Source organism: Petaurus breviceps, unplaced genomic scaffold (assembly GCF_028583685.1).
Source record: "Petaurus breviceps papuanus isolate PSGF00001 unplaced genomic scaffold, PetGlider_PUasm1.0 551, whole genome shotgun sequence".
NCBI classification, from domain to species: domain Eukaryota; kingdom Metazoa; phylum Chordata; class Mammalia; order Diprotodontia; family Petauridae; genus Petaurus; species Petaurus breviceps.
The window spans coordinates 23,035,191-23,049,885 of NW_027186372.1; the positions used below are offsets into that span (position 1 = coordinate 23,035,191).

Below are 14,695 nucleotides of genomic sequence, written 5' to 3' on the forward strand. Positions count from 1 at the left end.
AAAAAAAAAAAAAAAAAAAATAATAATAATAATAATAAGACAGTGTCTTATTATCGGGGAAACACGGTACTTCCAGCCCAAGCTACTGCTGCTACGTTCAATTCCACCCTCCTGCTCCTCGCCTGGACTGCTTGTACAATGGCCTCTTACTCATCACCCCAAGATAGGTGTCGTTTCAGGTTAGCACCTAAGATCTAGACACAGGGGACTATTAAGTCTTTCTTTTGGGTGGGGGAAGGCAGGGCAATTAGGGTTAAGTGCCTTGCCCAAGGTCACACATTCAGTAAGTGGTACATTTGAGACTAGATTTGAACACAGGCCTTCCTGACTCCAGGGCTGCTGCTCTACTCTGCCACCTAAGCTGGCCCGAACTATTAGCCTTTAAGAAAGAAATACCAATGTTGCCAAGGAGTGGGGAGAAGGCCACAAAGAACTCTTTTTATTTTTTAGACATTTTCTGCTTAGCTCATATCCATAAAACTAATAATCAAAATAGAACCTAAGCAAAAAAGAATACCTGTTGCCTGTCCCTCTTCCCAAATTGGGAGCTATCACAATCATCTGTTCTGATTAGCATGGAATTAACTGTCATCCCGGGGAATCTTCCTGAGCCCCAGTGGACTGTATTAATAAATGATAGATACTGTAAAGTGCATTAACAATTTCCATGAGGTAGGGGCAGCTGGGTGGCGCAGTGAATAGAGCACCGGCCCTGGAGTCAGGAGTACCTGAGTTCAAAGCTGGCTTCAGACATTTAACACAAAAACTAGCTGTGTGACCTTGGGCAAGTCACATAACCCAATTGCCCTCCAAAAAGAAAAAAATAACAGTTTCCATGAGGACTTTCTTCCCATGAGGGAAGGGTGCAGTACATGGCCTCTGCTTCTAATAGAAGGGAAATATAACTATACAACTTCATATTTTCCAATAACGAATAGCAGCAACTTTTGCAGGTTATTCTCTGCATAATTATAGCCAGTTCTCCAGCCATAGCTGTCACTCCCTTGGGCACCAATACTAAAGAAATGTATAGCAGACTTCAAAAAGCTGACCAAGGAACTGTACTTAAGGAAATAATACTATCGGGCCACGATCGACCTTTTTCTTGCAAAGGATCTCAAAGCACATCAACTGCAAAACAGAGAAAAAGTACTTCAAGGATCACTTGTTGGACTAAGAGACAATGTGGAAAATGTCTTTTCTTCCCTTTGCAGTCTATAGTAGGGTCACATTTAAAAGCTATATTGTAGTTATTTCTATAGTCATTTAAAAATTAAATAGTTACTGAAAAACAGCTGACATTTGACAACAACCACTAAATCCTATTACTAGCCCTTAAGTCTTCTGAGAGTAAAGTACCATATGAAAGCAACCAAAGGAATTTAGCTTGAAACAGAGCCAGTGGAGATAGCTGACAGATACCTGTAAAATTAATTGCTAATCACCCAAATTACAAAGTTCTAGCAGTGAGTTTCTAAGAGAGGAAAAGAATATTTTCCTTTTAGGGTTTCTGTCAGCTAGGACAGACGGATTTTTTTTTTTTTATTTCACATAGGAACCTCAATGGGTCAAGTTTTGTTTGCAGCTAATTAAAAGGTCTTTCTGTATTTGGTCTACCTGAAAAAAAAAAAAAGTGCCCAGAGACAGAGAATACTCTGCCAAGTAGACTCTGACTGCCCAAATGGAACTCATTCCCTGAGCAGAAAGTCTAGGCTAGAGCAGTAAGTCACATCAGTTCTCATACCTAGTCTACAGGATTTTTCAAAACAAGATAGAACTTCATTCAATACTACTGTGTGTGACCCACCAGAAAATCTCTCCAAAGTCATAATAAGAAAGGGTAAAGGCCTCCAAGCTACCTTTCTATTAAAGTACTATACTGAATTTATCATAAGTAGCTATTTTCTCAGAATAATAACTCCCTCAGAGAGAAAGAATGCACTTACCTAACATCTCTGCCTTTAGTTTTTCATTCCGTTCTTCAATTTGCTTAGGTAATCTCTGAGGGAGAAGAGGAAAGAGGGACAATAAAGATACCTTTTTTATAGATAAAAGTTTTTGGTTAGGCTACTTTGCAAACAATGATATGGGGTCAAAAAAGACCATGTTAGCTTCATGAAAGGTATATATGGCTTGATTTTCAGGTTTCAAAACTACTGTTGAAAATCTACAAATATGCTAGGTATTTCCCATAAATAAGGCAACCCACAAAAAGAATTTGATAGAGCAAATAAGAATTACTATAGTAAACATGTCCTAAAATGGAAATCCACATAGCTCTAACTATATATAAAACACACCTAATTATAAAATAATAAATAATTTTGTTCTTTTCACTGTCTACCCAACTGGTATTTCCACAGTGAGAAAGAGTAATAGTTTTTATGTTTTCAAAGTGAATGTAACTTTATGTCTTGCTTGGTTGGCAGTGTGGGAGGAAGCAGAAAAGGTCGGAGAAATAGGTTGTAAAAAGAAGGTGCTCACCTTCTAGAAGCCTTGTACTACTAAGGGATACCTGCTGAGATATAACAAAGCTCTGAGAGAAATCAAAAGGCCAAAATGTTCTTGTTTGAAAATCTCCTTCCTGAAGTCCTATTTTTTTTTTTTGGATCAGACCTGCGATTTACTGCTATGCAGTCCATATACTCACAGTAAGGAAATCTCTCTACTATATATGTAACGGCGATTCTGTGACTAGCAGTGTTTAGAGCTTTGGTGGTGCTGACTGGCCCAGTGTAACAGCCACAGCCAGAATCTGTCATAGGGAAAACTCAAACCCAGGTCTTCCTCACTATAAGGCCAATTCTTTTTATTGTACACCATGAAAGATGGCTCTTTTCAAAGTCCCATCTTAATGCCTCATTGTACTGAGGAGACTCTGAGTTCTTGAGGGCCCAGTAAGGGCAATCAAAGTCTGGAGGCTCTTCTTTAGAGTTTCCCAAGGATGAGGAATGTTTTGGTCATAGCAATAAACAAAGACCTTCTGATAAAGTTCAGAGGGGTTACAATTCATGTTGGGGAAATCAATGAAATCATGTCTTTTAAGTGTAACAAAACTCTAAAAACCTGAAATACTATCTATGCTCCTTTCTTTTATGAAATCAAATTAAATCAACACAGACTAGATTGTGCTACAGTTTTAAAAAGTAAAAACACCACCTAATAAGGCCAAATAAATCTGTGGGGATTAGAATACAATATAAACCCAAATACCAGAAAAATGACATAAGAATATTATATAAAATGACTTTTTTTCCCCCCTAGAGCAATTCACTGCTCTGGGGGAGAAAAGGCATACATGGAAGTACAAGGAAGGTTTTAATAATTCAATCAACTCAGACTATATGGATTTACTATGCACCTATATTCCAGGAATTATACTAGGCAATGGGGATACAAAAATAATGAAACAATTCCTATTTTCAAGGAGCTCATATTCTCTTGAGATACTACAATGTGTACACAGATAAATATAAATTGTTGAGTCTTTCCCATACAGGCACCAATGCTGGAAGTGCATATAGTACCTGAGTTGCTAGATACACCAAACCATTAGAGAAAAAAAAAGTTGTGATTACTTTTCACAGAACTAGAGCAAATGAGCTGCTTCTGGGTGACAATGCAGGAAATACTCTTCTCATTTAACTTGGAAATAAAAACACTTTAGAGTGGGAAAAGTAAAACAGTTACAGCACAATTGATAACACTAGAGGGCTAAATTATTTCTTTTTCCTTGGAGAGATCACCTGTTTTTTTTTTTCCCTTCAACAAATAGTGTTCTTCACACATAAATGATTCTCTTTTATAACTGCCAGTTACATTAGTTGTAGACTACAGCTTATTTTTTTCCTAAAAGAATCTTTAAGAAATTAGGCTTTGAGTAGGCATAATATTGTTCTACCATCTGGAACCTCAATGAGGAGGGACAGAAATGGGCACATTTTGGTTTTAAATTTTGGACTAAAGGAACAAGATTTTTTGAGGAATCATTTTTGCCTTTGACAAATGAATCACAGTTATCACCATCAAGGTAAGACACAAACTTTTGCATTAATTTTTTTCTCACAAACACTGGCATGAACCTTGTGAAAAGCCCACAACTCTATCTTTTCCATGTCAGAGGATAGCTTTAAGTACGTACTTTATTCTACTGGGTCAAATATTTTTTATAATAAATAACAAACACACTGTGAACTTTCAGTCAAGTGTGTAACTGTAATGACGTGTGATATTGCTATAATAAAAGAGCCTGATCAGTTCTCCTATTTTCATCAAATACACTTTCAATACATGTGCTGATCATTTCCCTTTTACAAGGATGAGAAAGTAGGCATATGTGCAAGTAGTTATTGATGCCCTGTCAGTTAAATGACTTTTTTTGTAGTAATACTGCTCATGATTTGAAAAAAAATTTTTAAAGCTTCTTTTTCTTCCTTAGAGATATTGTATAAAATAATCTCTCAATACTTTCAAGATTGTGCTGTCTTCAGGATATATTTGTCTCTGTATAAGCTGAGTCTGGTCCAGTCACTATTCTCAACTTTCTCTTAAGTTCCATTTCTATGGTTTTTTTTGGAGGGGGGAAGGGAAGGTAATTGGGGTTAAGTGACTTGCCCAAGGTCACACAGCTAGTAAGTGTGTCAGGTGTCTGAGGCTGGATTTGAACTCAGGTCCTCCTGACTTCAGGGTCGGTGCTCTATTCACTGTGCCACCCAGCTGGCCCTCTATTTCTTTATATGCCCTGTCATGGTGGGGAGATAAAGGAACTGAAATAATATTTATAAAGTGCTTAGCAGAGTGCCTGACACATAGTAGGCAACTGAAAAATATTTATTCCCTTATTTAAGAGATAGCATCCAGTAAAAATATCTCATACTACTTTTGTGTAAAAGATTTAAAGATGGGGGTTATATAAAATAGTATATTTACATGAATTCAGAATTGGCTGAATGATATGACTTGAGAATAGCCATTAATGTTTACATGTCACCTTGGCAAGAGGTTTATAGCTTAGTGCTCCAGGGACCGGTCCTTAGCCTTGTGATATCTAACATTTTTATATATAACTTGGAAAAAGACATGGATAGCATGCTGATCAAATATGATGAAAAGCTGGGAAGGATAATTAAATAACAAAATGAATTATACTATATATAATAAAATGAAGGACAGCATAATTATATTCCTTTACCCTACAACAGGGATAAGCATAATGTATTAAACTTAGGTTCAAAAAATAGACTTCACAATTAAAAATGAAACAAGTAAGGTTAGATAGCAATTTATCTGAAAAATATTTGGGGGTTTTAGTGGACAGGAAGTTCACTATGACTCACAGTATGAATCAGCATTGTGGTTGCCAACAAAGTAAATGCTATCTTAGACTGTATTAAGAGAAGCACAGCTTCCAGGAATAAGGACATGGGAGTCCTATTGTATTCTACCCTACTGAGTCCAGTACTTTGTATCTGAAATCTCGTGTTCAGTTCTTGGAGCCATAGTTTAGGAAAGATATCAAGTTATTCTTATCGAGAGGAGTGTAATGAGGATGGGGAAGAAGGAACAAACTATATTAAGACTGGTTTAAGTAATTAGGGATGCTTAGCCTGGAGAAGACTTTGCAGGGAAATGATGGCTTTCTTCAGTATGTGAAGCGCTGTCATACTTCCACTAAGAGGATTTGTTCTGTTTGGTTCCAGTATGTAGAAGTAGGAGCAATGGGGTGGAGAATGCAAAACATGGCAATTTTAGACTTGCTATCAAGAATGACTTCCTAACAATTGGAGCTACCTAAAAGCTGAACTGGCATTTTATACAAACATTTAATTCATATAATGGGGGCTACTAATCCATACATATGGATCTCTGTGGGGCACATATGAACTTAATTTCAAAATGTAATATCTGTATTTTTACTGAATTTTTATTTACTTGGTTAAGTATTTTCCAATTATATTTTAGACTGGTTTGGGGACACACTGGTTTGAGTGCTATGGGCCATGTGTTTGACACCTTTGATCTAGAGCATTAAGAAGTTAAGTACCCTGGGGGCGGCAAGGTGGGGCAATGAATAGAGCACCAGCCCTGGAGTCAGGAGGACCTGAGTTCAATTATGGCCTCAGACACTTAACACAAAATTAGCTGTGTGACCTTGGGCAAGTCACCTAACCCCAATTGCCCTACCTACCCCCCTCCAAAAAGCAAAAAGAAGTTAAGTATCCAGGGTCACACAATCAGTATGTGTCAGAAACAGGACTTGAACCCTGGTCTTCCTGATTTCGAGGCTGGTCTTCCATTCACTATGTCGTATGCCTCTCAAAACCTGCTTAAATAGTATACCTATCTTGATTAAAACAAACCAAACTCAAACTTTCAAAATATGGGGAAAAATTAGTTAATCTTAGGAGGTAAGATATAACTATGGCTCACACATAACTTTTATTAATATAAGAACAAATTTCTTGCTTGGCATCTTAAAAAATTAGCATATTTTTATGTTGTCATGTGAGACTACCTTTTTTTTTTTATGAGCAATCAGGGTTAAGTAACTTGCTCAAGGTTACACAGCCAGTTATTTCTGGGTGTGGTGCTAAGTATCTGAGCCCAGATTTGATCCCCAGGTCATCCCGACACTGGTGCCGGTGCTCTTACTTGCTGTGCTACCTGGCCGCCCCTGAGACTATCTTTTGAAGATTGTACTAGGTGGGTCTAGAATTAAGCTTTCAGTTAACTTTGAGTCTAGTTTTTATTTCTTTTTAGTATTTAGTCATTAGTAGCACCATAAATTCAGGGTTTTTTTCTACCATAAGTACTAGTTTTGGGGTGTTAAAACTTGGCGTATGTGGTCACTGAAGAGCTGAGAATTTAATTTTTTTGGAGAAGCTGGGGAGTTTCTACATATGACTACAATGGTACTTAGTGTGGAATGGTTATCCAATCTATCTTTTTATGTATTCAGAAGCATATATCATCTGTTTATAATGAAAGAAAAAAATTCAACTACAGAGAAAAATCACCTAGCTTGATTTGACTAATGCTATGTAAATATATACTATCCTGCAAAAAAGCCGATAAAAAAACTGACTGACTGACCATATACATGGATCTTTCTTAAAGGGACCAAGAAGATGCCTCATTGCATTTTCCTGTCTCATTTAACTTCCTTCTTCATGGGTCTTGTAACATTTATCTTTGCTCTGGCTGCTAATTCCTTTCATTCACTTTTAAATAAGTTGTTGGATATCCAAAGATTTAAGGACACAATTGGTATTTACCACACTCTGCAAAACTGTGCATACGGGACAATGACAGTGACTAGGCTGGTGTTTTTATTTTACCCTGGCACCATCTGAGAGGAGCAGCATGAAGCATAATAAGGTATCACAGATGGGAATTAATGATGCACATAGGGCTGGATGTTTACAAATCAAAAGCAAAAAACAAGATTGGGAGCAGGCGGGTGGGGGAGCAAGAGTACATTAGCTGCTCTTTGGAGCTTGGCTGGCAATTCGACCCAGATTGATGACGATGACGATATTCCAGGCAAGTTTTGTGCTTGTTAGTCTTTACTGAAATACAGACGTTCTCTTAAGACTTTCTGCTCAACAGAGAACATTTAAACTCTAATGGTGGCCACATCACTACCTAGCTACTGCAAGTGTCTAAAAGCTTTATTGGTCTATGACCCTTTATTCAGCACACATGGATGTGCACATCTGAATCGCACTAGTAAGAGTGTATTTTGGATTCTCATCCCTCAAAAGGGTCTTATTGTGGTAACCCATACTAACCTAATTTTCCTTTAAGAATGAAAATCCTGAATATGATTTTCTATAAGAGAGCCATATAAAATTAGACTTGGAATCAGAAATCTGAAAGCTACATCTAACATCAGTTGTAGGACATGATGCTCCAGACACTTCCCAGGGAGCCCTGCGTTAGCCCCAGGTAAAGGCCACTCACCTCCTGGCCTTTGTTTCCCTGCCAGGTCCATCCTGGAGAGCCCTGTGTTAGTCAGGATCCAGTCCTCTGGTCAGACCATTCTCTAACATGACCCGCCTTGAATTGCCAGTTCTTACCTCCTGACTTGAATCCTTCGGGTCATACCTTTGCCTACACCTACCTGTCTGTAGTGACTCCTAGTCTAACAGGATACAACACTACAACCTTCTATGAGGTTGGAACTTGAAAGTCTAATCACCCTCCACGAACCTCCCTCCAGCTATCGATACCTGGATTTGTTCATAAGGGGTTAGCATAACCCATCATATTGCTCCCTCAGTGATTCTGAAGTACAATTCATATTCACCATCCCTCAACGGTCTGCTCCCCCCATTCTTCTCAACCTTTTCCACTAAATGTCCTACTTGAGATCTACCTACTCCTTCCGCTGTGTTCTCTGAAATGCCTGTTCCATAATTACCAAACCTGTTTTCATCCTAAACTCTTTCCTTTACCATTCCTTCTGTTTCCGGACTTTCACCGAGCCTTGGCTCCCTCCTGATGACATTGCATCCTTAGTCACTCTTTCTAGTCTTGCACACAAATCCCTCATTTCACTGGTTATGGAGGGCGAGTTGGAATACTTTTTGCTCCCTATTGCCTCTTCTAGACTCCCCTACTACTACCACTCAGCAATCTTTCCTACTTTGAGATTTTCACATCAAAGTTATCACCCAATCTAAAACCTGGTAGCGGTTTTCTATTGATCCCATAGGATATTCTCTTTCCTTCCTCAAGGAATTCACTGCCTTGCTCACAGTCTTCCCTATTTCCATCACCTGCTCTCATAGGAGACTTCAACATACCTGTATTGATATACCTCACTTACCCTAACTTTTCATTTTTCAATCTACTCAATTTGCATACCTGTTCCTCCATTCTACCTCAGGTACAACACACAAAGATGGACATACCTTTGAACTTGCCATCACCCACAAGAATTCTACTTTCATGTTTATGAAGTCTGAAATTCCCTTATCTCATGACAATCTCCTATTACCCCATCTTTCCCTCTGCTTTAAGCCTCCTAACTTGGTTCTTTGTCCTCACCATAGCCTCCACATCTAAGATCTTTCCTAGGGCATCACCCTATATTAATTACATTCTTCTTGCTTTTATTTTACCCCCTTGGAGAAATTAGTTCAACTTTATGCTATTCTGTACACTTAAATCCCTTACACTCTTATTCTACTGCTAATCATGCTTTTCCAAAGCCCAATTTTGGATGACTCCCACCACTATCACCCTGAGCTACTACGCATGTACTGCTGAATAGAGCTGGAGAAAGTAACAAAATAGTCAGGACTGGGTCCACCACAAATTTATGTTCTCTAATCTTAACTGGGCCCTCAACGTGCCAACGACCCTTTTATACTCCCCTAACTGATCAGAGGCTGTTCAAAACTTTTTTGCTTTTCAGCCTCCCATGGCATGCCCCTCTCATTCTCTCAGCTAAGGACCTTGCCTTACTTTACTAAAAGACTAGGGTCATGGGGTGGCCAAGAGTTCTTTCATCTCACATCACTCAGATGCTTTTCCCCATTTATCTTCTCCTTTACTAGACTCTCAGGAATAGGCAGCCCATCTCCTTCCCAAGGCACATCCCTACAGATGCATCCTTGACCCTCTTCTCCAGCAGAATGCCCCTTCTATCACGCTACATCCCTCTCTCTTTCCTAGTCTTTATCTACTACTGGCTGCTCCTTTGCTGCCTACAAACATATCTATGTCTCTCCCATCCTTAAAAACATCTACACTTTATTCTGTCATCCCTGGCAGGCATTATCCAATCTTTCATCTCTTTCTCAGCTAAATTCCTGAGAAAGCCATCTACACTTAAGGCCTCCTTTTCCTTTCTTCTCACTCTCTTCTAAACTCTCTACACTCTGGCTTCTGATATCATCATCTGACTAAAACCATTCTCTCCCAACGATCTCTTAACTGTCAAACCCAACGCCCTGTACTCAATCTTTAACCTTCTTGTCCTTTCTGCAACATCTGACACGGCTGATTACCTACTTCTGGACATTCTCTCTTCAGGTTTTTGTGATATCACTCTCTCACAGGTCTCCTACCTATCTGACTACTCCTCAGTTTGCTTTGATAGTTCTTCATCCAGGCCATGCCCATTATCGGATTCTGGCCTGGGTTATCTTCTCTTTTTCCTTTCTACACTCTCTCAGTGACCTCATCAGTTCACATGGGTTCAAACATCTCTATGCAGATGATTCCCAGATCTAAAGATATATCCTTAGTTTCTCTCTTGACCTTTGGTCTTAAATCACCAAATGCCTTTTGGACATTTTGAACTGTATGTCCCAGAGGTACCTTTTTCACATATAAACACTGAACTGACTAAATTCCCTTCTTTCCCCTCCCTCTACCCAACTCTACTTTTTGTCAAACTTCCCTATTCCTGTTGAGGGAACTCAATCACAAAACCTAGTTATTCTCTCTTCCTTATTGAAACTCCCTCTATCCAACCAGTTGCATCACCACCCTGGGTGCAGGCCCTCATCATGTTTTGAATATTGTAATAGTACCCTATCTCAAGTCCTTCTCCCACTCTTCCTAAAGTGCAGGTCTGACTATGTCACCCCCAGCCAATCAAATCCAGTGGCTTCCTATTATCTCCAGAATAAACTCAAACTCTATTTTAACTTTCCATTCTTGTTACACCTGACTCCATTATGCATAACTCTAGGATCCTGCAACACCTGCACTCCTTGCAAACGACACCACCTCCTGACTCTGCTCCTTGTCCTTGGCTGTCCTCCATGCCAGTAATTCTCTCCCTTTTCATTTCCACTTCCTGGCTTCCTTCAAGTCAGCTCAAATCTCACTTTTTGTGAGAGCTTTTCCCGATCCCCCTTAACGATTGTGTTGTTCTCTGCTGGTCTGCTCCAATTTATCCTGTACATCTGTTATCTGTATACAGTTGTCTCCTCCATGAGACTGTGAGCTCCCTGAGAGGAGGGGGTTGTTTACGCCTTTCTTTATAATCTCCAGCGATTATCATACTGCCCAGCACATAGAAGGTGCTTAATCCTTGTCAATCTCAAACTGAAGGCATCTCAAACTCGCCATGTCCAAAGCTGAACTCATTATCTTCTTCCCTAAATCCTCTCCTCTACCAAACTCCCCATTACTGTTGAGACTATAATTTCCCCTGGTACCCCAGTTCACTTCCATCTACTCTATTTATATCTTGTACATACAGCTGGGAGGTGAAGTGCTCTTTGCAAGGAATGCCAAGTGTTGTCGGATCCTAAAGTTAGGTAGGAGGGAATTAGGTGTAACAAGAATGGAAGTTGAAACAGGTTTTGAGAATTGTCTGTATGCTGTCTCCCTGCTTTAATATGAGTTCCTTGAGGGCAGGGACTGGGTTTTTTACCTTTCGTTGTATTCTCAGGACTTAGCACAATGCCTGGCACACAATAAACGTTTGTTGACTGAAAGACAGCTCTTCTATATTTTGGAGTATTAGACTGAAGTAGTGAAAATCTAATTTCCCCTAACACTGAAAAGGCAATTAGATAAGAAGAGGATTCCATTTATAGCAAGCGGGCTTTTCATTTAAGCAAGATAACAGGCTAATGTATGTCAGTAGCAAATTTAAGCTGTCAAAGCAAAAAAAAAGACATTTTCTAAGCACACATGTTAGAAAGGATAGGCACCAATAATTTACATAGTTTTAGGAAATTGCTTCACCTTTCTAAAGAATATCGAACTCATAATATAAATAAACAGAACAGAATTTCTGAGCTTCATCTTCTCAGTCGTTGGCTTTCTTTACTACTTTCCCCCAGAATATATAGTAAAAAATCAAAGAGAAAAGGAAATGAACTACCCTATGCACTTTGCATAGGCAGGTCACTATGAATGTGTAATATTGTGGGATACGGTTGATATATTGGTGGGTTTTGTTGAATTGCCTTTTTCCCCCTTTCTTCTCAAGTCTTTGTTATGAGAGATGGGTCATTGAGTACAGGAGGGGAGAAAGATGAAGAGAAAAAGTTGATATAAAAGCAATATATCAATACAAACAAGATAAAAATCAAAATTAAAGTCAACTGGGAAACTTTGTTTATGAAGTAGCTACCAAATAGCTTACCCACATGTGTTTTCAAAGACTATTAATTAGAAAATATTTTCTACAACTTAACATCTGACTACACACTATAGATCTCTGCAGTGTGAAACATTACAATGCATGCATTCATAACCAGCCATTATTACAAAATTTTATGTTAGGTCAAATTTAAGATAATCTAGCTAGTATTCACAACTTGAGGAGGAAGAAGGGAACAATGGTAAGGTTGGTAGAGGATAAGGTTTTATTTGCTATCTAGTTTGGAACTGTTTATGGAGTTTAATTGCCAATAAATTAATAGAGGCTGAAATCCAAGTTGTTCAACTGGAAGCGCAAATAAAAGTCAAAAGACTGTGGAGGCAAAGAGACCATGCAAGAGATCAAAATAATCCAGGGACTAAATGCCAAGGGCCTGGACTACTGTAGTGCTAATGGTAAATTAAAAAGCTAGGTGAACCTGGAGGGCATTTTGAAGGAAAAATCAATTTGGTAACTGACTGCATATGGGGTATGAGGGAGTTAAAGATACTGAGGTTTGATGACTAGAGTGCTAGGTGTGTGTTAGGCAGTCAATAGTCATTAATAGAATTTTTTAAAAGTCTCTTAATACCTTGAAGCAAAATAAGGTTACCCTTACCCTGTAGGACTTTGGAACATTAGACCTAAGTTATTCTAAGAATAGTGTAGATTTGGAAACTACTTTTAGGGATACAGTTAGAGTGGGTATACATTCATGTTATAAGCAGGCCTCTCTTGGATTTCAATGGGTGTCAATCAAAATCGTTGTTGTTCAATCATGTATGACTCTTTGTGATCCCATTTGGGATTTTCTTGGCAAAGATACTGGAGTGGTTTGGCACTTCCTGCTCTAGCTGATGAGGAACTGAGGCAAACAGGGTTAAATGACTTGCCCAGGGCCACACAACTAAGTAAGTGTCTGAGGCAGGATTTGAACTCACAAAGATTCCTTATTTCAGGTCCAGCACTCTATCCACTTGCGCCACCTAGCTGTCTCAATCAAAATTAGGCTACTAGCATGACCATTAGGGCCCAAAGGGTTGTGACTCATTTGTGTAATAACAAAGGGAGTAGAAACAAAACAAAACAAAACAAAAAGTTCTATAAATCTAAAGAGTACTTACCATACAAGCTTCTCCTGCTTGGTATATTGATGGATCTTTTTCTAGAACAGATTTGTAATCTTCTAGGGCTTCATCTAGCTTGTCGGTTTTCTCATACAGTTCTGCTCTCCTCAATATTGCCCTGATATAACTGGGATTTAATTCAATTGCTAGAGAAAAAATGGAAGCAGTTATTATTATTAGGATTAAGTAGGTACATCTGCTGTGGGTTAGATTTCAATTTCTTCTTTGATGCTGCCACCCAATGGTACAAAATGGAATTTTTCTTGTCATGGACTATATATCCCTTTTCCACATCAATCTTCTTACTAGCTAGATGAACTAGGCCAAGTCATTTATTTCTCTGAATTTCACCTTCTTCATCTGCAAAATGGGAACAATACTACTTACTTCAAGGAGTTTTATTGTGAAGCTCAAGTGAAATGCTGACTTGCTTTATGAAGAATACACTATATGACACTGGTCATTTTAAATGAAGGGCTATTTTAGAGCTTTTAATCTTACTTATGTCTCATTGGAGGTGTTTATGGATACAAAGCAGGAGATCTCTTTTGAGCATATGGGCTTAAAGAGCTGCTCTAGAAAGAACTAGGGACGTGCTCCTGTTTCGATTCCTTTCTTTCCTCTTGATTCCTTGGCAGGGATGACAATACTCGGTGCTACAGCTGGAACTGAAGGTCAACTGTTCCCTTCCTTGCCCTCCTGACCATAAGCTCTCGAGGCATTTCTCTGCCTTTTCGGTTACAAAGGAAGAAGCAGAGAAAAAGCAGGCTGCTATCGCATTTAAACTATTCAGAAACTACAATTCTCATACAAGAGATACAATATGAAAAATCCTCAATACATTGAAATTTTTTTCTTTTTCCACAAAAAAAGTATATAAAAAATAAGTTTTGGCCTAAGTAAGGCACTAGTAAGTAGAAGTTAATTTGCTGATGTCAGACACTTAAGAGTCTAGGATGTGGCTGCAAACTTATAAACATAATGAAGATATGAAGGAAGGTAATTGAGTGCAAGGAGCAGGGAAGGAGATATGACAATACACTAAATAAGGAAAATGGCTAAATCCAAGATGTATAGGACAAGAATAATGAGGAAACATTCTCAACCCATTAGCATCACAGCAGATTTGAGAAAAGTGAGGCATGACTTCAGTCACTAAATTTGTTGAAAAAGATAGCTGCCAGGGCTATCAAGTGAAATTTAAAAAAAAAAAACCTTTGTGGGGGTGGCTAGGTGGTGCAGTGAATAGAGCACAGGCCCTGGAGTCAGGAGGACCTGAGTTCAAATGCGGCCTCAGACACTTAACACAAAAACTAGCCGTGTGACCTTGGGCAAGTCACTTAACCCCAATTGCCCTCCAAAAAGCAAAACAAACAAACAAACAAACCTTTGTGACTTGATGTCTGGAGTTTTGAGCATGAAGGTTAGAGGGTGAGATGGTGTTTGAAAAAAGTTC

General features: G+C 38.8%; 1 protein-coding gene across 1 annotated transcript in view; it reads right to left on the reverse strand.

Annotated features, from left to right (window-relative positions):
- The window catches only part of TTC1 (tetratricopeptide repeat domain 1), a 56,093-nt gene that overhangs the window by 6,934 nt on the left and 34,464 nt on the right, over nucleotides 1-14,695 (reverse strand). Inside the window, exons 6-7 of the mRNA XM_069102470.1 lie at nucleotides 13,237-13,385; nucleotides 1,947-2,001 (exon numbers count right to left, since the gene is read on the reverse strand). Of these exons, the coding sequence (XP_068958571.1) occupies nucleotides 1,947-2,001; nucleotides 13,237-13,385 (204 nt within the window). The remainder of the gene's footprint in view (nucleotides 1-1,946; nucleotides 2,002-13,236; nucleotides 13,386-14,695) is intronic.